Raw genomic sequence first — 24162 nt, forward strand, 5'->3', positions numbered from 1 at the left:
CGTGCAGGCAGCCCCATTCATAAAATTTAGGACGCAAATTGCATGAGTTGCATGAACGCAGTATTTGACAGCCATGTGGGCATTCCCATTACTTGCTGCACTGTAGAGCCTGTCCTTTCATCTGGCACATGGGATCCATTCATTGGGTTTAAGAGTGTTCAGACCATTTTATTCCTTGGTCAGGGTCTGGTGTACTGTTGGGAGCAGTGCGCTACATTGGGGTTTTCTTTGGTGCAGAACACCTACATGAATGTGGTTTTTTTTTTTTTTTTTTTTTATGCACTTTGTCATAGCAGCACTTTACATAGGGTGTATACGGTTGAATGACAATTTCATATGTGAGTGTGCACTTTATGGTTTTGCTTTACGGTGTCATTTTACATACTATATTCTTTTTTCCATTATACCATTTCTTCTTCCCTTTTTTTTTTTTTCTTTTTTTTTTTTTTTTACCACTCCATAATAGAGGATCATCAGATTCTGGTGAGCGGCAGGGCTTGCTTCTGAATGACATGACAGAAGGCTTACCAGTTGTGAGGATTTATTATGGGCGTGACAGACTTTATTCATCTCTTTATTGTTATATGCACTCAAGTATAATTTTTATATTTGTGAAATTTTTGGTGTATGTTCTTTAGCACTGCACTTTTTATTTATACGTACACCTGCCTGAATGAGTCCTTACACTTGGGACTCATGCACATGCGCAGAAAATATGCCATGTTAAAATCTGATGGTATGTTTTAGATTTTGGGTGATGGTGGTAGCAGCAGCCAAAAATCTCGCCTCTGATAGTGACCCAGGTCATAACTTAAAATTTAGAGAAGTATGGCTTTTTTTTTTTCCTCAAATCATACTTACCTTGATAGATGCAGCACTGGTGTGATGCTGCATCTGTCCTTTGCCAGCTCTAAGAATGAGAACTCGGTAATCACGTGACCACTGAATTCTCACCGCCATTGTGAGCAGAGAGCATTGATTTTAATCTCTGCTCTGATTAAAACCCCCCCCCCCCCAAATGAGCTTTGGCTGTACTTTTAAAGTGCTTACCACATAGCTACTTTGTTGCTCAAATGTACATAACACATGTAGAAGCTATGGCAAAGGAAGATAAATGTATATACAGTCATGTATTTCAGAACATTTTTTTTTTTTTTTTTTGTTTTTTTTTTCATATTGGCTCCTAGGTGGGTTTCTTCTGTGTATGTGGGCATCAACTGTGCATTTTGCCAGGACTAATTCAAGTCATGGCATTTCACAAGAATTGTAACAGAAATGTGTATCTGGCACCACAATGCAATTTTAGCAAGTTAAATACTATAAGAAATGCATTATCTCCAGTTATCATGTCATATGGTTTTCTTAGTAAAGTGGCTTGAAACATAAACTTGGGATAAGTTTTGTGTGCAATGTGCACATTACAGATAAGACATCACAGTGACGTCCAGAAACCTATTACTTATCCCATTGAGTGTTTCTCTGTGCAATATTAGTTCAGCGTTTTATAGTTAATATTCATAGCTTGGTGCAGCCAGGGTGTATCATGTATATTGAATAAAGTATATAAGGACAAAGGAAGCCACAATCGGGGCCACACCTTAGCATTTCTTAAGGAGGCACTGCCTAACTATAGAATGCAGTCTATTCAGCACCATTTCAGTAGGAGGAGGGACGCTACCATCATATGATGCAAGACCAAGTGAACAGATCGAGGTGAATGCACAATGTAATCCTTAGCATTGTATTCGAAAGAAAGGGTAGATTATTTTTTTTTTCTACTTTCCAACTATATCATATAAAATCAACACTCAACTTGATGTAAATACTAAAATAAAATACTTATTTTAGCACTTAAGTGTTTTCAATCTATATTACTTTTTTCTCAATATTCTATGTCTGTTGGAAAGGTCTAATATTCTGGTTTATTTATGTTTAATCAAACTAAAGACAAAAAGTTAAAGCCCAACTCTGGCCATTTTTTAAATAAATTTTAACTAACAGGTTAGCAACTTTCTATACATGTTGGATGTGCATTTTGTCTGAGTGTTCATTCCAGGGTGACCATTTTAATACAGTGAAATTGATTTAATTAAACTTCATCAGCTCAACATTTGCATCTTGTGATCTGAGTCATAGAGCAAAGCTGCTGATTAGAGCCTTGTCATGTACAGGAGACAGCCTGGATACCTTCTTACTCTGCCTAATTATACTGTAAATGGTATGGAGCTTTTATATTGGCAGATCTAAATAGGACTGCAGGTTAGTCAGTTCAAAGCTCTTAATAAGTAAATAGATACAAGTTCTGTAGTGGTTTTTTTTTTTCCATGTAGTTAATGCACTTATGCAAAGGGAAGTGGAAGTCAAGGCAGCCAACATTCATTATGTATTAGGTAGTAAATCACAATCATGATCTGGGAAACCACTCCTTTGTCTGTAATGGAGGTGGTATAATGGCAGCAGTTCTAGACTTCTAGTGCTGTCATAGTTTATAGTGTGGCAGTAGATTGCCCCCGTGAAAGAAGCATCTCTCCTCCCACCAGTAAAGGTCAATTGACAGCACAGTACCTAAGTGTATCATACCTATTCTGCAGAGCAAATCTCCTTCCAGTGTCATGTACCTTAGCCCAGGTTCACACTGTTGCGACACATTTATGTCCTTGGGTGCCATCCTAAAGGGTTACTCAACTTTAGTTGGGGGGGAATGGCAAATTATATATAAGGCAGTACTCGTATATGGCACTGATAGGCGGCACTGAATGGCTGCTCAGATGTGATGAGCACTGACAGGTAGTATTGATGGGCAATGACAGGTGGCACTGATGGGGCTACACTGAACATCATGGCACTGATCATCAGTGCCTTGATGATCTGTGTAGATGTCCCCTCTGAGGAATGCCAATTACCGTCTCTCCTCTCCTCATGAGCTGTCAGTGTGACAGCTCGTGAGGGGAGAAATGCAGATAACCGGCATTTCCTTATTTACATGCGATCAGCTGTGATTGGACACAGCTGATCACATGACAGAGCCGAAGTCATAGGCTCTTTCCTCTGATCGGTGATTCGCTGTGTCCCAGGGACACAGCGCACCACTGATCGCCACGCTGCATGCCTAGAGTGGGAGGACGTCATATGACCTCCTCCCAGAACGAGAGAACCACCTTGCACCTGTCATTTCCTTATATGGTGGGTGGGAGGCAGTTAAATGATTTCATTTATTAAGGGAAAAAAGCTGTCCTTTATCTGAAAAATGAATTCACTCCCCCCCCCCCGGCTAAATCATGAATGAATTGTGATTTAAGTACATTTTTGGGGAAGCAGAGTTCGATTTCACTTGCCACACCCAGGCTGGATTACTGACAGTTTCCAAAAAAGTAGAACTATCCAGTTCAACTTGCCAGCCTACCCCAATCTAATATCGGCTTTTATTGGCAAGGAACAAGGATATGTATATCTTATCAACAAAGGGGGATAAGAAAAGCCAGTTCAAACTGTCAGCCAGTTAGCCAACTATCAAAAACCAAATTAACCTGTCTGGAAACATGCGTTTAAAAACAGGGGTTTAGTTAGCACACATTTGCAAATACATACGTAAGCCACAGAGCCGCGTCACGGCACCCTGAGTATCTGTGGTCCTAACTCTACAAGTCTAAAGAGTCCTCACAGTGGAGGCACATGCATTTAAATGGATAGAAACAAGGGCAGATAAACATGAGGGGAGCCTCTTTAGACTTGTAGAGTTAGGACCACAGATACTCAGGGTGCCGTGACGCGGCTCTGTGGCTTACGTATGTATTTGCAAATGTGTGCTAACTAAACCCCTGTTTTTAAACGCATGTTTCCAGACAGGTTAATTTGGTTTTTGATAGTTGGCTAACTGGCTGACAGTTTGAACTGGCTTTTCTTATCCCCCTTTGTTGATAAGATATACATATCCTTGTTCCTTGCCAATAAAAGCCGATATTAGATTGGGGTAGGCTGGCAAGTTGAACTGGATAGTTCTACTTTTTTGGAAATTTTCTCACGTAGTGACAGCCCCCCATGTTCACTGTTTAAAAAGCCAGTTATAGACCTGGGCAGGTGATCAGTTTTTTCTTTGGATTACTGACAGACCTGTTGAATCAGGAAATCCCTTAAATAGAAGCTGTCTGACAAAATGAGGCATGCTAAAAGATCTCAAAAGGAAACACATGTTGCAATTTAAAGAAATTCAAGAACAGATGAGAAACAAAGTAATTGACGTATCCGTCTGGAAAGGGTTAACTTTTGCCACATTTTGTTATGTTACAGCCTTTTTCCAAAATGGATTCAATTCATTTTTTTTTCCTTAACATTCTACAAACAATACCCCATAATGACAACATGGAAGAAGTTCATTATGAAATCATTGCAATTTATTAAAAATAAAAAACGAAAATAACCCACATGTACATAAGTGTTCACAACCTTTGCCATGACACTCAAAATTGAGCTCTGGTGCATCTTGTTCCCGCTGATCATCCTTGAGATGTTTCCACAACTTGATTGGAGTCCACCTGTGGGAAATTCAGTTGATTGGACATGATTAGGAAAGGCATAAATCTGTCTATGTAAGGTCCCACAGTTAACAGTGCATGTCAAAGCACAAACCAAGCCATGAAGTCCAAGGAATTGTCCATAGACCTCCGAGACAGGCTTGTATCAAGGCACAGATCTGGGGAAGGGTACAAAACATTTTCTGCAGCATTAAAGTTCCCAATGAGCACAGTGGCCTCCATCATCCGTAAATGGAAGAAGTTTGGAACCACCAGGAACCTTCCTAGAGTGGGCCACCCAGCCAAAACGAGTGATCGAGGGAGAAGGGCCTTAGCCAGGGAGGTAACCAAGCACCCGATAGTCACTCTGAAAGAGCTCCAGCGTTTCTCTGTGGAGTGAGGAGAACCTTCCAGAGGAACAACCATCTCTGCAGCACCCCACCAATCAGGCCTGTATGGTTCATGTCTGGAGGAAACCAAGCACCACTCACCACCTGGCCAATACCATCCTTACAGTGAAGCATGGTAGTGGCAGCATCATGCTGTGGGGATGTTTTTCAGCAGCAGGAACTGGGAGACTAGTCAGGATCAGGGTGGATTTGATTTAAATCAAACTGATTTAAATCACTAGTCAGTAAGGCTTGATTTAAATCCTAGTTTTCTACATAGACTAATTCTTGCTGGCATAACTTTAATATGCAAGTAGATGAAGATTTTTAGAATAACTTTTCATATTAGTTTTTTTATCCCCAGTTTAATAGGTTAGTCATTCATATTTGGACAACTTTTCTGTTGTACTTGGGAAGGAGAAAAATAATCATTACCTTAATAATAATTTAAATAGATTTATTCAACTGAAACAATAACATTACATTATGTTATTTGCTTAAACAAACATCCATGTTTAACTGATTTGGCTAAACAAAATATATATATTTTAAGAAACTTAGACTGTAAGACCCTTCCTCCTCACACTTAGTTTCACTTTCTTCTTGTGCAGATCTATTCCACTCCAAACAATCAGAAAAATATTGTTTCTATTCTATTCACTGAACTTCTTGAAACTTAGCACTGAAGGGGTTGATTCTGTATTCATAGGTTTGTAGAAGTTAGGATGAAGGTCTTTTTCTTAACTCTGTTCATGTTATAACATTTTTGCTGTGAAGAAGCATGTGATCTCCGCTGAGTCAAATTCAGTTTTGAGAACTGCAAAGTAAACAAAGCATCTGTGATAATATCTTGTAGGCAGAGAAACTGCCCAATAATCTTACAAAAACCTCTGGAAGAGCATGACATTGTGAATGGATTAATGGAATTTATTTACCAAAAAAATTAAACATATACAGCCTTATTCTACATAATTAAAAAAACTAATCTTTATTTCATGATAGAATAACCTTTGGATGGTAATATATTTTCCTCCAAAAAGCATTTTATTCAAAAAAAATCCGATTTAAATAAAAAAAGTCAGATTTTTATGTATTTTATTTTTTTTAAAAATCATTGATTTTTATCCACCCTGGTCAGGATCAAAGGAAAGATTAATGCAGCAATGTACAGAGACATCCTTTATGAAAACTTGTTCCAGAGCGCTCTGGACCTTTAGACTGGGGCGACAGTTCATCTTTCAACAGGACATCGACCCTAAGCACACAACCCACATAACAAAGGAGTGGTTACGGGCCAACTCTGTGAATAACACTTTTTTTGGCTTCTAGGAGCAGAAAAAAAATTCTAATAACAGCCTCTGCTTCTAGGAGCTTAAAAACACTAGTGTACATGGAGCCTGAATGTCTTGGTGACAGTAAGTGCAGATAGGGAGTCTAATATAATATTATTATATTGCAACCTTGTCTGAAAATCGGCAAAACCTGTGTTTTTTTTTTTTTTTTTTTTTTTTTTTTTTTGGGGGGGGTTTTTTAAATTTATTTTTTAATAACATTTTTAATCTCGGAGTCCGATGGTATGTACCAGATTAAATCTCTAATAGTAAACCCATCTCTTCTGTTATTTTCAGAGTGATTAGATATTATGCTCCCCAATCATATAGTTGGTTATTTGTTTACCACTGCATATAGATATTCAAGAATATTTTTTTTTTTTTTTAAGGGTTTTATCTGATTGATCAAAACAATCAGCCTACTATTTGATTTATTGAAATATTCATTGCAGCCCTAGTCCTCATATTACCTAGTTTTGGTATATCTAAGGGAATTTTTACAGAGATTGTACAGTATATAGTCACCTTTTTATACATGTACATAGGAGGGAGCGGACAGGGACACCCAGCTGTCAGATCTTTGTTTACATATCTGCATCTTTTTTTTTTTTGGTGGGGGGGGGGGGTCATTTTGGAGCTTTTCTGCTCATCGCACATAGGGCAGACAATTTACTTGCATTTTACTGCCCTATGTATGGCAAATGCTCCCAAAAATCTCCAGAACGTTTTTTTTTTTTTTTTTTTTTTTTTTTTTTGAGTGGAGCGTGGTGTCTGTGCATTTTTTGTTTGTTTTTTGATTTTTTTGTGTTTTTTGCCTCACTTTTTTGGTGTTTTTGCAGCATGTTTGTCGTGCGACAAACATGCACCTGATACCCATGCTTGGGATGACATTAACATTTAATGGCAACGCAAGCACCATGTGCATTTGCAGCACATTTCTAAAACATACGGCAAAGCGCACTTTTTCTGTTCAGAAAAACAGATGTGAATGGGGCCTCATTGTTCTTGTGTAAACTCCTCTTTTACTTTCAGGCCCCATTCACACCTGTAGTGGGACATACGTTTTTTCCCATAACATGCATAGCGCAGCCCATTGATTTCAATGGGCTGCCCTACATGCAGCAAAGAAGCCCATGGCTTATTTTGTTGTGCTGCAGTTTGCACATTTTTTTACTGTGCTTTTGGCTTTTGTTTTTTTGTTTTGTTTTTTTCACACAGCAAAATTTGTTTTTTTTTTTTTTGGGTTGCCATTAACAATCAGAGCCACTGAAAGCGCAGCTAGTTGATTTCTAGGTTGTACAATCTCTGTACAGTTTCCTTTCAGATTTATCAAAGCTCAGGAATAGGAGGACCCACCTGTCTATTTGCCGTGTATCCAATTAGGTAGACCCAGAGGTGTACAACCTGTGGCCCCAAAGAGTTTAGTATGTGGCCTGGGTACGTCTGGATGAAAGCCAGGGATGCCATGCAAACATAGCAGCTGTGGCAGCCTACATTGATAAGCAAGGCAAATGCATGCCTGGAGGAATGCCAGGGATGCCGTGCAAACATTGTTGAAGGGTGTAGAGCGTGTGTTCTAATGAGGTCTGCTGGTGAACTCCTTCCTGTGTCTTAACAGTTTTCATGTCCCAAATCTACATACCAGGAAGTTATGAACTTTTCTGTAGAACACACCAGGGCTGAGGTAAGGCCTTGTTCTATAAGTCAGAAAAAGCTTTTATTTTTCTGCAACATTGGTACATTAACTGTATATTGGTACATAGGGGAGCTGAAATTTTTAGCAAAATAAAACAGGTGAACTTGGCCTGAAATAAAAATTCACTCTGTGTTTAGAGGAGGAGGATACTTACATCTGAGGATGGAGATCTGCCTTAATACAACACAGAGGACATATTGGTTAACTTTCGAGGTTGCATCATGATTGCATCTATTTACAGGACTGCCACTTATGTTTTTTAATTGCTTTATCTGCAGAAGCATCATGCTCCACCCTAACAATGGGTATTTTATCCTGGTGTGTCCTAGAAGTTAATTATAGATTAATAAGCTGCTAATGTAGATTCATATGCGTTCACTTAAGCAGTTTTGTAATGCTTTGTATTACTTCACCAAAGAAAGGCATACTGCTATGTCCAAAATTTGTTTGTATTCAGACTTGCATATACAACATAACAGACAAGGAGAAGCCGAGCTCAAAAAAGATCCAAAAATGCCATTTTGCCGTGTTTTCAGCGTTCAAGCGTTTTTACAGCTAAAAAACTCCTCTAGAAACCTGTTAGTTCTGAGTTTTATTTTTTTTCAGCCAAAAAACGTCCCTGTCAAAAAAACGCAGATTACAGTCTGTGTGCATGGACACATAGGATAACATGCTGGGGAGTTTACTGGCTGTAGAAAAAAAAAAGCCCAAAACAGCAGCTGTAACAATGTACAGTGTGCAGGAGGACTTACAATTTGAGTGCAAGGTTTTGAGCTAGTAGTTTGCTGCCTTGGATCTACTGCCAACATGACCTTGGATGATGGAGCCCAATAAAACATGCTACTTAATGTATAAATAAAGGCCAGCCTTTTCTCTTTTCTTATTGTTCTAGATGGAGTGGAGAGGAATTAAACCACCATTCAGGGTTTTTTTTTTTTAATTGATGCCTTTATCCCTGTTAGGAAGATTCACCCTCTAGTTGTCCTAGTGTCCATTATCACCAACGATGAAAGAAAATCCCACATTTTACATGGTCATCAGAACAGGAAAAGAGGTGAAATCTTCCACAGGGAGACTAGTTTTGGTGAACTAGCACTCGATAATTCATGAACAGGGTTCGCTCCATTCATCTGATTAGAAAATGGCAAATAAAAAAGGGCAAGAGGGGAAATACTGGGATTTCTAAGATATAGAACCTGTTAGTGGTACACACTTGTTAGCATGACAATACTGACTTTGTTTTGCTTGCACATTCCATGATCCTCATGTTTTTTCTATATGACTACATGGCAAAATGAGGGCAGCTATACCACAGTTCTGCACACTTTGCCACAGCCTTGCTTGCTCTTTGGTTCATTAGTTAATATCACCACTATCTACTGTTGTAAACACAGAAGCCTTGCTTTTGTGTTTACAAGTGACCGCAAAGAGCATCTCTCCTGCTGGCTTCCAGAGAATCTCCCTGCCACTGCACTTGGGGTTGGAACAAGGGAGGAAAAGCTGCCTGGGGGCTTTGTGTTTAAGGAGAGAGGGCATCACATGCTGAGCTGCTGCCTGGTGTCACGATGCTAACACTCCTGTCTGATGATCCCGCTGCTGCCAGCCAATGGGTGGAGGCAGAGCCACAAGTGGAGGTGGGGGGAGGGCAGGTGCAAAAGTAACGGCTGTGGGGATACAGAGGTTAGAGCTGAGGGGTGCAGAAGTAAGGAGATATGGAAGAGGGCTCCAAAGCTTCACTGTTGGGGTGGTTGCAGAGATAAGCTGCAGAGTAAAGGTGCAGAGGTGAGCTCTGGACAGGAGTTGGCTATGGTCAGGGGTGCTGAGCTGTAACCATGGAAGGGGGGATGCAGAGGTGGATTTGCAGAGGTGAGTTGCAGATGGGGGGCAGATATTTGTGGACAGAGGGTGCTGAAATTAGTTTGCCGACGGGTGGTTGGCACGGACAGGGAGTGCAGAGGTGAGTTGCAGACATGGGTGCAAACTTGAGCTGTGGACCGTTTTGGATGTTGGTGCAGAGAGCATTAAGGGGGGTGAGTTTCCGTACCTATTTCCTGACAAAAAAGCCCCTGTTATGCCAATATCTCATTGAAGTAGACAATTCACACTGCAAGCCTGGCATCATTCATCTGACTCCTAAAGCTCTCAGAGAGCTCATGGAGACAGATTTCAAGTAATTGCAGTATGTGGTCTAGACTTGCTTGGGAGTCTTTTTTTTTTTTTTTTTTTTTTTTTTATTACAGTTTTATAATATATATGGTCCTTTTTTAGATGCTAGAAATTTGAATGCCGCAAAATCCTAATATTTTGCATAATTAAGTAATCAAAACTATCAAGATGAAGTTTAACCTGCTACATGAGGTGTAATGTAAATGGGTAATTTATGCCAGATCTTCTCGCAAGGGAAGTATCCAAAATAAAGTTTCTTGGATAAATTTGAAGAGCACATATGGAAATGCTGGGTTTATTTTCTAGTTAGGAAAAATCCTTAGAAATTGTATTCAGATGTTGGCAGCCACAGACCGTTTGACCCAGCAGCCTTGTAATTACACATTTTATGTTGAGTCTCACAAATTCATAGCAAAGAGTACTTACAAATCAAGCTCTGGTAACTGCTAGCCATTCAACGTGGCCAATTTCAACAAATTGCTATAGCTTCTTTCTTTCAGCAAGAGTCAATTGGTCACACTTTTTTTTTACCACTCTGCAAAATCTTTTCTTACTAGTCTTTAAAAAAAAATTAAAAATAAAAAAATAATCTGACTACAGCATTGTGAGAATTGTGTAAATATTTTTTCTAACCAATATGTTTAGTAACTGATGAAATAAATGAAAAAGATACCAGTTTTAAAAAATCTAGTTTTTCTTCATGATGGAGCAATTTATTTTTCGAAATATTAATCTAAAAATTTTCTTTTAACCATGTTATCTCTTTTGCTAAAATTTATTTCCTAACATGGACTGTAAAAGTATTTGGTCAGCTATGCTCTCCCTGAATTTAACTAAATCTAAAAATTGGTATATTCTAGCTGAGCCAAGCCAAACTGCTCCTTTTTGCCTTCACATCCCCCTACCCACACCCCAGTTTAGCAGGTGACCTTGTCCATACACTGTGGCCTATCCCATATTGCAAGCAGATAGACTCTTCATTGAAGGTAAGCCTCATATGGGTAGTACTGTGTGTCCCATGATATTGACTGCAACACCTGGCCACAATCACTCGCTGATCTAGGATGGTATACAGTGGATTGGGGGGGCCAAGCGTTGATGAATATCATTAATGAAGCAGGCTGTATCTCTACGACTGACCGATATGGCATGATGGAGATAAATGGCCTAATTTAAATGTATTTAATTATGCCAGAGGTTTTGACTGTTGGAACATAGGAATCTCATTTGTTTTGGAGAAATGGGAATTAACATTTTTCCACTATGCTGATGGAGCATAGAGGAGATTGTAGATTGTATTAACATGATCCACAACTCTTAGAGCTGGCCCGGACTGGGTCATAAAATAAGCCCGGTCATTTTAGACTGAGCAGCCAAATTCGGGGGGGGGGGGGGGGTGCAAGGGCATTCGTGGGGGCAGTAGGTGACCAAATATTCATAGTCGGTCCTCTGCACTGTAATAGGGGCACTGTGATATAAATGGGACTGCACTGTAAAGGGGCACTGTATTGATTACAGTGCCCCTTTACAAAATGCAATCCCCTTAATATCATAGTGCCCCTTTACATTACAGTGCCCCTAGAGATCTAATCACAGTGCCCCCTATATATTCAAAGAGATGGCTCAATCCAGCAAAGAGACATCCCCATATAGCAAAGACGGGATGGTCTCTTTGCTGGACAGGGATGGTCTCTTTGCTGGGCAGGGATGGTCTCTTTGCTGGGCAGGGATGTCTGTTTGCTGGACCCAACTGGGCAAAGAGACCGCCCCATCCACCGCTGTTACAGACCTGTCACAGTGTGCCGGCGGCTGCGGGTGAAGAAGAGAGAGGCCGCCGTTCCTCCTTCAGTGCAGCGGCCGGCTAAGGAGTTATCTCTGTGTCAGCAGCTCTTCCTGCGTCTTTGAGGAGCCGTCACTGCCGCTCCTCCTGCCGGCTCTGCTTTGGGCATAGCTACACAGCTGGAGGTGAGTGGCAGCCGCCGGTCTGTATTAGCAAAGTCCAGACAGCGGTCTCCGCTTACCGCCCACTTATGGCCAGTACGGCCCTGGTATCTAGCAATACTGTACATCTGCATTGCAAACTTGTCATATAAAGTTAACTGAGGCATCACAAAGTGTTTTGGGGAATGTAATCCCAAATGCTGGGAACAGACTGCAAGCATATAGGCTAGGATGAAGGTAACATCAGCTGTTTCATGGAATACTGATGATGCAAATAAAATTTACAGGAAATGAAGAAAAGATTTGGCCCAGTGTAAAAATTGAGTTTGCTGTTATTTATACTTTTCTGAGACTATATTGTACAGGATAGGCTCAGAGATAACTTTGTGTAGTCTTGTGTATGGATTCGTAGATTGAATTCAAGTTTCTAAGAGGGAAATGATGATTACTGAAGACAAGTCATAGGATGAGATATGCGAAAAGATACAGCTGACTTCCAGGGACCTAAGTATATAGGAGTAGAATGTGAATATGCTTTTTCCATTGTTCTTTCGAGAGTGTCAAATATTGGTAGTCGTAGTACCTGTACTTGGTGTGCCACCCATACAGCAGTCTGCCCTAGGTGGCAGTAGGGATTCGAATGCATTAGGGATAAGCTAAGGTGAGGGTCTTCATTTTTAGTTACTACTTTTTAAAGTGTTTTTAGAGCTTTAAGATTAATAGTGTGTTTTGCATGTGTTAGAGCAGCCCATTCATTTAAATGGTCTCCCTTATGTGCTAAAAGGCACCAAAAAAGTGTGTGTGTGTGTGTGTGTGTGTGTGTGTATTTTATAACACACACTCAAAAAAATTAAAGGAACACTTTTTATTCAGAGTATAGCATCAAGTCAATTAAACTCCTGGGATATTGATCTGGTCAGTTAAGTAGCAGAGGGGGTTGTTCACCCGTTTTCAGCTGCTTTGGTGTTAATGAAATTAACAGGTGTACTAGATTGGCAACAATGAGACGACCCCAAAACAGGAATGGTTTTACAGGTGGAGGCCACTGACATTTTCTTCCCTACTCATCTTTTCTGACTGTTTTTCACTAGTTTTGCATTTTGGCTAGGGTCAGTGTCACTACTGGTAGCATGAGGCAATGCCTGGACCCTACAGAGGTTGCACAGGCAGTCCAACTCCTCCAGGATGGCACATCAATACATGCCATTGCCAGAACTTTGTTGTGTCTCCCAGCACAGTCTCAAGAGCATGGAGGAGATTCCAGGAGACAGGCAGTTACTCTAAGAGAGCTGGACAGGGCCGTGGAAGGTCCTTGACCCATCAGCAGAACTGGTATCTGCTCCTTTGTGCAAGGAGGAACAGAATGAGCACTACCAGAGCCCTACAAAATGACCTCCAGCAGGCCACTGGAGTGAATGTCTCTGAGAAAACAATCAGAAACAGACTTCATGAGGGTGGCCTGAGGGCCCGACGTCCTCTAGTGGGCCCTGTGCTCACTGCCCAGCACCATAGAGCTCGATTGGCATTCGCCACTGAACACCAGAATTGGCAGGTCTGAGATGAGAGCAGGTTCACCCTGATCACATGTGACAGATGTGAAAGGGTCTGTGGAAGCCGTGAAGTTATGCTGCCTGTAACATCGTTCAGCATGACTGTTTTTTGGTGGTGGGTCAGTGATGGTCTGGGGAGGCATATCCATGGAGGGACACACAGACCTCTACAGGCTAGACAGTGGCACCCTGACTGCCATTAGGTATCGGGATGAAATCCTTGGACACATTGTCAGACCCTATGCTGGTGCAGTGGGCCCTGGGTTCCTTCTGCTGCACGACAATGCCCGGCCTCCTGTTGCAAGAGTATGCAGGCAGTTCCTGGAGGATGACTAAATTGCAGCCATTGAATGGCCCCCACGCTTGCCTGACCTAAATCCAATAGAACACCTCTGGGACATCGTGCTTCAGTCCATCTGATGCCGCCAGGTTGCACCTTAGACTGTCCAGGAGCTCAGTGACACCCTGCTTCAGATCTGGGAGGAAATACCCCAGGACACCATTCGTTGTCTCATTAGGAGCATGTGTCAGGCATGCATACAAGCACGTGGGGACCATGCAAACTGCTGAGTACCATTTTGAGGTGCTGCAATGAAATTTCAGCAAAATGGACTAGCCTGGTGCATCATTTTTTCACTTTGATTTTTGAGGTGTCTTTGAATTCAGTTCTCTGTAGGTTGATAATTTTTAATTTCCATCAAAGGATGGGGCAGCCTTACATTCCTAACACATTACCCAGTCCATATCAGTATAGATATCCAGCATGATATTTTTCCCCATTGAGATCTGATGTGTTTTCAAAGTGTTCCTTTAATTTTTTTGAGCAGTGTATTACAATTCATATTAAGGGTATAATAACAGTAATAACTTTCCCATCCATGAATGGCTATCGTACACTTTTGGAAATGTTGTTGGCTAGGTGCATTGGGTGCTATTAATAATGAATGATATTGCAGCCACACAACATGCATGTTTTTACACATAGCCGTAACACACCTCTTCCCACATTTTAAAGGTGTGAACTCAGGTTTATTTCTTGTGATGAATGCCTTTCTGGAAGCAATTAGTACAGAGAAAAGTAAATATTTCTTGCTGACATCCCCAGGCATTTGCTCTAATTGTGTAGAGCCCTGTCAAACCATATAAATGTAACCAAGCTTGCAGAGTTGTCTGGCAGGGATAGATATTTAAATTTTTATTATAAACAGAATAATTCTCAGTATTATGTAAAGGCAGATTTTGCAGCATTACAGTTGTCCGTAAATTCAGACCACAAAATAGCTATGTTTTGGAGGAATGGTTTGGTAAGTGCAGTGTGTGAAAGGGAATAGCCGGTCTGCTAAAGCCCCATACACACAGGCTGAATTTCAGATGGTATTTGCCAGTTCAACAGAAACCAGCCGACAGTCGGTTTTTGTATACAACAGCTGGTCCAGCTTCTGTCAAAGAGGCATGACCGAAAAAGGTCTGTTGATCATCTTCTGATCAGCACTCTCAGCCAATAGCTTGAGAACACTGATCAGCTTCTGATCAGCACTCTCAGCCAATGGCTAAGATGGCTGAGCGGTGTGTTCTGACAGGAGGGGGGGGGCAGTCCCCGTCAGTACAGTGATCTCCCCCACTGTGCTATTGTGTTCTAACTCCACTTGTGTTTAGTACAGCAATCTGTCAGTTTTGTTTTTCCTTGGTTTTTTTGTGGTTGTTTTTTTTTTTAGTTCAGCCCACTGGGTTGAATAGAAAACAAAACTGATAGTGTGTAAGGGGCATTAGGCTTGTGTTTTTATAAAGCATGGTCTTGAATTCACTTCTCTGCAGCCAAGAATCACTGCTGGACACCCACCCCTGGTTGTAGATTCAGTAAACAGTTGTCAGCCAGGTTATCTACAAATGTGTAGACAGATGCCTGCCTAATCTTACACAGTTTAAATTATTGATAAACAGATGAAAGAATAACTTCTCAGTTCAGGGAATATACCTTCCAGCCACTGTCGGTTCTCTGTGCTCATACTGTAACAATTTGTTTTGCACATTGTTTTTAATATATGGTAATTTTATTTGTTCTGGGGTTTTTCAACAGGATTATAATGATTTTTTTGAAGCCAAGGAAAGTAATACAGTATCTTCCTTCCTACGGATAAAGTCAAAATCTGCAGCAAGGGTACGGAATCTTATTTCTAGACTTATTTTCTGTTCTTTGCCAGAGTATTCTAGAAGTGAAATGTTTAATCTTTGATTTATTGGATTATTTTGAACTTGGTATTTTTAGCGAGTCGTGATAGCATTGTGGCAACTGCTGTTGCTGAGGCAGTCAAAGGACATTTTAGCTTGTCAACTGCCTGACCTCACACAGTTTGCCATCTTCTGAATATGTGGCATGAGAGATCAGGTAGTTGATGGATAGTAACTCTCCAATTTGTCACACTTGGGTTCGAAAGTAAGCAAAGAGAGTCTACAGGCAGCCATACATGGATTGAAATTTGTCCGGTTCAGCAGGGACCAGCCAAATTTCAATCCATGTATGGGCAGGCTGATTGTACAGAAGTCTATCTACTGATCGACTTCTGTACAACCAGCCTGTTGGGTTTTTCCCAAACGATCAGTGCCACTAGCTATAGCCAGCAACAGTGATCAGTGTGTTCTGATGGGGAAGTGTCCTCATCGTCAGAACATAATATCGCAGCAGGAGTAATTTCCATGTTCACATCAAATGTGTGGATGGGAGAATTAGGTAATCCTTCTTCCCCCAAACCCCCCCTTTTTTTTTTTTTTTTTTTCAACCCACTGGTTGAGCGAAAAAAAGATTGTATGGCAAGCTTAAATCATGCAATAATCCTTCACATTATACAATTAAAGACTGAATATTCAGATTCCTACATATGCCCAGTCATGATGGATACTTTTAGAGCATACCTTTTATTTGCCATAAATGACCTAAACTGCCAATTTCATCAAGCAGTAGCACCGTGATGCATTGTAAGTAGGCATGTTCTGGTATAAAACATAGCTGCACAACACCCCCTCCTTTATTTCCATTCATCGTTGTTCGCTGAAGTAGCCTACAGCAGTGATGGGTTAACAGAGAAGTGCAAGAGACGCAGGACTTCATCTAGCACACTAACTCTCCATAACATATATATTTATATATGGAGGTGCCTAGAGGTCCATGCTGTTTGTTGAGTGGTGGCATAGGACATGTGTACTAATGTAAACAATAAATCTATATGTTCTGCTTTTTATTGCTTACACATTTTTTATTTGAGAGTGGAATACTTTCTGCTTTTTCTAATATGTTAACTTTTAAATGTTTTTTTAAGAATATTATTTTAATTTCAACTACTATGGATATTAAGCACCTTTCCATTTTTATCTGCAGAAAGAAGAAATGTAGAATTTTGTATGTGATCTAGAGATCAAGCACAACATCATCTTGTCATGCACTGTGACTGGAGGACGTCATGATTATTCTCCATAACAATGAAGAATTGTTTCTGAAGTTACAAGGACTGCACTTCTAATGGATATATTGTGTGACTGGATGAAGGAGATATTGGAAGGGTCAATATTTTTAATTCAAGCTTGTTGCTTAGACAAGCCCTCTTTTCCGTAAGATCATCTACCATTCAATTTGCTGGCAATCTGTCTATTTTTGCCTAAAGGATTTTAATCTCCTTTTATCCTTTACGTCAGTATAAATTATTCTCTTTCCTGAGATGTATGCAAATTTAGCTATCATACTGCTGCTATAAATAATGTATGCACTAATGGATTCCAATAAATCATTTAAAAGACAACTTAAATAATTAAAAAAAAACACCATGCAATGGGTAGCTTGTATGCTATAAGTTTATAAGATTAAGCCTGTACCTTTTAAGAAGCCAAGTATGTTCATTTTTTCTGCATCATTTGCATTTTCCTGTACTTCTGCATAAGTTAGAATGGGTGGGCAGATATTCCAGGAAGGAAGGGGGTGGGATCATCGAAGTATGGCTTAAAATACTTAATGACCTGTCCCTCCCCCCATTTACTTCCCAAAATATATTGTCCGCTCTTTCTGTCTAAGGCTGGACATACATGCCTCAAGAGTTGAGCTGTGGGTGTTCCTGTTGGCACCACGGGGCTTGACAAAACTTGACTGATAAATTAAAGAAGCTGGGTGAAAAATTGTTGGCTGAACATCCTATCAGATGCAGTCACTGTTCAGGTATTCAAGCAGCTGCGGGTACTGTGGATGCTTGCATACAATAGCCAGCAGTGTAGATTTCTCTGTCCATACTTTTTTTTTTTTTTTTGCATGGATGGAAAAATCTATTCATCCCTAGCTTAAGATATGGGTTCCGGAATATGCAAAGGTTGAACCTTCCCTGTACAGACTGGGAACATGAAGGGAACATTTGCGTCTTCTAAAATGTACTTGCTTATGCTATATACCTGCAGTGCAAATGCTGACTATTATAGGGGTGTTTTTTTTCTAATCCAATTCTTTAATTACTTTTTAATCAGACTCTTTAGTAAGATACGTTTTAAAGCCCAGTCAAAATCCCATGTAGATATGCATAGGAACATTGTATCAAGAACCTCCATTTTCAGTCTTATTTCCACAATTGTGAAGAGTGTCTGTCTAAATATGACTGGGCAGGCCTATCGGTTCCATAGTTGGATCCAGTGCCAGCAGTAATTGACACTAAGTTATCAAACTGGTCAGATCCCTCTCTGCCTTTGCAGAACAAGTCTGTGTGGGGACACTTGTGATAAAGGGTGTGGCACTGTGCCAGCATGGAGCACTGGAGGGGGAGAGCAAGAGATGTCATTCGGAGAGCTCACTGGCTCAGGTTAGGCTGTTCACAACAGACAGGTCTGCCCTCCAGTGGGTACCCAGCAGGTTATCAGAAAAAAAAAACAACATGCACCAATGGAAGGCGCACCAATGGAAGGCACACCACACCAAATTATCAGAGTCCAAATTAATTTATTGGTTTGCACTAAAAAAAAACAAAACAAAAAAAACTAATTTTCAGGGGCCAAAAAGCATTCCCCTTTTTATCAGGCGTAAGCAGGGAAGTTTATTTATGAACTATGAGAGTTACTAGCCAGCAGTATCTGCTTGAGCAATCAATCAACTTGACTCAAGTAACTCTCCTAGTCTAACAACTTAAGTGTGCGTGAGCACACACACGCACACTTTATAAATATATACATTTCTTTTTTTATCCTTCATGTGATCACATAATCACAGGTTTATGGGAAGAAACCGCAGCATACTGGTCTTCCCAGTGAATGACTGTGCAGGGGGGACTTGTCAGCACAAGTCCATGACCACTTTGAGATGAATATGTTCTCTTGTCTAGTGTGGTTAGTTTTGAAATGGGAAAGCAGGGGGACTGACAGGAACACCAGAGATTTCACACAGAGGAAGCAGCACATAGAATAGGATACTTGTTTTTAACATCAGTACATGGTACAACAGACACATATGAGGAATATGAAACTTTGGGGTAACACATTCTTTAATGTCTCTACAATAACACTGATGAAAGGTGAGTGCTTTCTCGTCTCTGAAACACGCTGGCTGTTTTTGTGTTTTTTTGTTTTTTTTTTGTTTTTTTTTTGGTGCAAACCTTTAAATTAGTTTGGTCTAGTGCTCCTTCAAATGGTGCATAAATTTTATGTATATTGTGCTATTTGGCTTGCACTGATAAATATGTTTTTGGTTCCCTGCTTCAAGCTGAGATTCATACTTTGGTCTTTAAACTGAAATAGTCAGCACAGCAGGGGCAATACAAGCCATTGCAGATTATACCCAGCTTAAAAACAATTGTACCCTCAATCAATATGCATCTTAGTTCAAGCCCCTGCCCCGTGCTATGTTGGCACATACAATCTTTTTATAAGTATGTCATGGTATAAAATATTGGGCATTCATAAAGCCAGTGGTGGCTGAAAACTGACCACATTTTGTGGTTTGATAAAAACACAGCCCTTTAAATAAATTATGCTCTTATTTGAAGTTGGAAATTCTAAACAATGTACACAAATTGTTCAGTTTGGCCTGCACTTGTATTTGATTTCCTCCATATTTTTATTTTATTAAAAATGTACATGTGCACTTGTTAAAAAGGGCATCGAAAGCAGTTTTCTAAAGTACAAAATATATATAAACCTGTGCTAAAGAAAATATATATAAATATATATATTCTCTATCTATAAACAGCTGAACACCAAAATCCCGATACCAGGCAGTAAAACAGTAATACATATAAAGTGCAGCGCTTAACAGCGTGACAAATAGGTGAAAAATATATTGTATAAAAAAATTGTCCATTGAAAATAATCAGATAAAGGAAAGCTCCCAGAGGCCGTGATGAAACCAAGGAAATCCAAGGACAGCTGTTGTGTCACCAACCACTCATATGAAAGGCTTACCAGAAAAGCACGACCCCCTGTTAAGAGTGGTCAATCATGCTTTTGTTGTAAACAACCTGGAAAGCTGGACAACCAGATCCTCCTCCAGACCACCAAGAGAGAAAACAAAAATCCTCTAAGCAATAGATCCTAATTAGTTTAATTCTACCACTCCAGATGGAATTCAGACTTGTGGTAAGAAACATGCAAAAAGAGTGCTCCACAAAGTGTAAAACCATTAAAACAACATTTATTTTAAGTATGGTTGCACTCACATAAAAGTGAACATAAATAGGCAAAAATTCTAACTTTTTCAAGTTCCAAAATGGCCGCTGGCCGATCGCGCGTGTGAGTGGCTCCGCCCTACACGTTTCGTCATAAGTAACGTCATCAGGGGCTTTTGGGAACTCTCCTTTTATCTGATTATTTTCGATTAGAAAACTGTGAAAAATATATCATAAAAAGTTGTCAAAGTAGAATGAAATGAAATATCTGATTAGTTTGATACAGTGTAAAATGCTGAATATTTTGAAGAAGCAAATCATTCTGCAGATCTTACTCTGCATTATGCCACATCAATGTTGAATGGTAGAGTTATGTGCCAGATATCATGATTAGTGAATAGAACTTTTCCCATTGTTTACAGTCACCCTTAACCAGGACTACACTTCATCTGCTCACCTTGTAACCCATTGGGGGGGGGGGACAAAAAGGCATACAGTTACATTTGTGAAGATCGGAGCATGAGCCTATGACTTTGCACCGTAACAAAGATAGAATCTGTTTCTTTATCTGAAGCTGTTTTAGCCATCAAAATAGTTTTTGTTTTTTTTTATATTGAAAGCTAAAGTCGGGGTAGGCTAACCTATTGATAGTGTCTTAAGTAAAGTCTTTTTATTTAACTTTACAAATGATACATTTTTATTTTTATAAACACTAATATTTTATGTATCCCACCTCCTTATATATTTAAACAGAGAAGAGTGTTCTTGGGAGTGTTAAAGGTGCTTGGTTTTTCCACACTGATTTTTCTCAGCAAAAATCTAGGTTTTGCTGCAGTTGTTAGGAACTGATTAAAGCACAACTGAACTTTCAGTTTATCTCAGCTAAATACATTCCAGGTGCATCAAAACAAAAAGTATGCAAAGTCTTTTCAGTTTCATTTAAAATACTAAACAAAAAAATACTTAAAGCTAAAACCTGAGTAAAACCGAAGCCTATCTCCGGTCAGCATACTATGGGGAAGGACCATTACTCTGTGTGAAAGCAGTGGTCTTTCCGCAGAGGTTCGACATACCCCCTGCTGAATCAGGGCTAGAATTCTTTAATCTGGAGCATGAACTTTGCTGATTGCGGAGCTATAGGTCTCATTCACAGGGTGCGTGTTGGGCCTTTTGCGCAGAGATCACTGCTTCCACAAGCAAAAGTCCTTCTCTATAGTACGCTTGCAGGGAACAAACTTTTGTAATGAAGCTATGACTGTTTCTAAAGAGCGGAATCTGTAAAGAGGGTCATAGATGGATCGAATCTCGGTCAGTTCAGCAGGGACTCCCCAATGGCAGAATACAATGTCGCTGACTGGAGGAAATGAGTGATTTTTTTTTTTTTTTTTGGATTTTTTTTTTTTTTCTTTCCTGCAACCCATGCGTGCAGGAAAGAAAAATCACATCAAGTATGGTTTGATTAAGACTTTACAAAAACCTTTTGTCTCGATGCACTGTTCTTGAAGGCTTGATAGACTTGAAGATATGATCTTTTGGAAACAGGTCATCAGACTTTTATACAAACCTCATCTGACATGCTTTCCACTATCCAGTTAATATAATGTGCTGGTCTGTGTTTCTCATTCTAGGTGTGTAGGTTTAATTCTACAAAATCAGAACATATTACTAGTAAAAGGTTTATCTTAAAGCACAATAGTGGTACCATACATTTGTCATCTACCACCTTGTTCTACATTTTTTACAGTGAAATTATCATATTATTGTGCATAAATCAGGTTTTTGTCTGGATCTTGATTTGTCTTTCTGTGTCAGAAAGACAGAAGGCAATGCAGGAGCTTCAGACATCCTCTGATTCATCAGCACAGAGCAGGTTAGGAGCAGAGGACTGTCTGCTAACCAAAACAAATCTCTGTGGGAAGAAGATCTGTGTGGAAATGCTAGACATTTTAGCAAACCCCTTTAAATAATCTCTGCATTGTTGCTCCTGATGGGCTATTGCAAATGTTACTTGTATGTAAATTATTTTTCAATAAACATTTTCTGATTCATTCAGCAAAAGAATTGCATTTGTGTGGCATTTCATTATTTTAGCATTTTGCATAGTTTGTGAGCTATAGCGGTTATTGTATTCTCTTGCCTGCTATCCATTATTTGTTTGAAAATCATTATAAAAAAATGTCACTCAGATATTTTGGTCACAGCTGGAAAAGGAATATCCTATCATTACTGTTAAAAATATATATATATTTTTTTACAATTGACTTTTGTATATGGCATGCAATATATATGACTATTACATTGCCAACTATACTGTACACACAAATATGAACATTTGTGAAGGTAGAGACTGTTATTGCTGACCTCCTTCTGAAAATACTAGTTTCTTGATCATGCAGTACAGGACACAGGTTTTGTTATATTATTATGGCTGGGTTATATGCAGTTACCTTCAGATGATTGGACTCTTGTAGAAAATGAGACTACAGGGACATCCCCCTATATAATTCCCAGCCCTTGGGGATTCTGATTGATAAAGGATGCAGTGTCAGCCTGCACTGTTGCATTGCACTGGATCTTGCGCTGAGTACTCCTCTTGGCAAAGTGCAACATGTGGAGTTAGCTGCACAGTGCTTTACAGGTCCAGAGCTCATTCTCTAAAGATGAGGGCAAAGCCAGGAAGGGATTAATTCCACCTTAATACTGCTATTGATGTGGAATGTGCCTTTTTGCTCCCTGGGGGGGTTATAGTACATCTGGGCAGGGCCTTAGTACTAGCCTTATCTTTCCTTTCTAGGGAGGAATTTTCTGTCCCAATGTTCATGGGCAGACATTTCAGGCATTGTTGAGGCCATAGAAAGCAGGGGTCATAGTTTTGCCCCTTTTAACATTCCCTCCTTTGTCCCGTGTGTGTTGTGCTGTCAAAAGCAGGTGTGCATACATAGGAGCAGATAACACATTGATGTGTGTATGTGTGTAAAACAACCCATAACTATAAATAATAGGTCACCTACAATTCAAGAAAAAATCCACCCACATATAATGTAAGTAGTCCAAAAAAAAAAAATCAATCCAGCCAGATAAAGTGCAGGGAATCTTGTGTGTAGAATAAGTGCTATTAGGTAAGTTAAAACAAAAAAACAAAACCGCCAAGTGTTCATGTGCAAATGCGATCTTCATTACAGTGCACACCTCCAAGAATAATGATGCTGCTTACCAGGCATTTAGACCTCTAAATACAGGAGGTCTAACAGCATTAGGGAGAAATCCCACAATGGATGGGGGGCAATCTCCACCAGTCATACAGCCAGCCAATAAAGTAAACTGATGGATGGGTGAAAAGAAAACCACTACTACGCCAGCATACTCCAGGGATCAGTCACACCAAATCAACAGGAAGGGAATCGCTCATGGTGCAATATTAAAAGCATACTTTATTAAAAACTAGGCATTTACTCACATAAGAAGAAAGTACAGCAGCATAACTCAAAAGCTGCATCCAACACCCTGGCACCTGTGATGATATCAACGCTGTAACTCCTTCTTGTGTGTTTTGTCCAAACAGACGTCATCACTGGGGCAACGGAGCTAGTGATGATGTTCCCACATAGGGGACCAGAAAGGCTCAATGCATGGTGTTAGATGGTGCTTTCACCTGCCAGTGATCAGACACCTTACTGGAAAACAGATGCTACTTTATCATGCCAGGATCGTCCATTCCCAGAGGAATCAATCATTAAGGAGGCACCAGAAGTTGTGCAAGTCAAAGAGAAACTTTCCTAGGCAGAACTTCATGTTCTGGCCTCGTCCACCATACACCTCACAGGCGAAGAAAATTAGCAGCTAGACTTTCTCTGACTGTATTTGGATCCAGGGGAATCTGCTTTTCATTCAGTGGTCTTTCAATGCCACAGTTAGAGAACACCAAATGTGGACCTCCTGGCTTTGACATTCAAAA

General features: G+C 40.0%; 1 protein-coding gene across 1 annotated transcript in view; it reads left to right on the forward strand.

Moving 5' to 3' along the window:
- The window catches only part of SH3BGRL2 (SH3 domain binding glutamate rich protein like 2), a 45338-nt gene extending 23070 nt beyond the window's left edge, over positions 1-22268 (forward strand). The window contains exons 3-4 of the mRNA XM_089655344.1: positions 15662-15742; positions 16958-22268. Of these exons, the coding sequence (XP_089511470.1) occupies positions 15662-15742; positions 16958-16972 (96 nt within the window). The 3' untranslated portion in view covers positions 16973-22268. The remainder of the gene's footprint in view (positions 1-15661; positions 15743-16957) is intronic.
- Positions 22269-24162: the final 1894 nt, after the last annotated feature.

The sequence above is a fragment of the Staurois parvus genome, unplaced genomic scaffold, assembly GCF_062004578.1.
Source record: "Staurois parvus isolate SC_StPar_1 unplaced genomic scaffold, SC_StPar_1.0 ptg000834l, whole genome shotgun sequence".
In the NCBI taxonomy this organism is placed as follows: Eukaryota; Metazoa; Chordata; class Amphibia; order Anura; family Ranidae; genus Staurois; species Staurois parvus.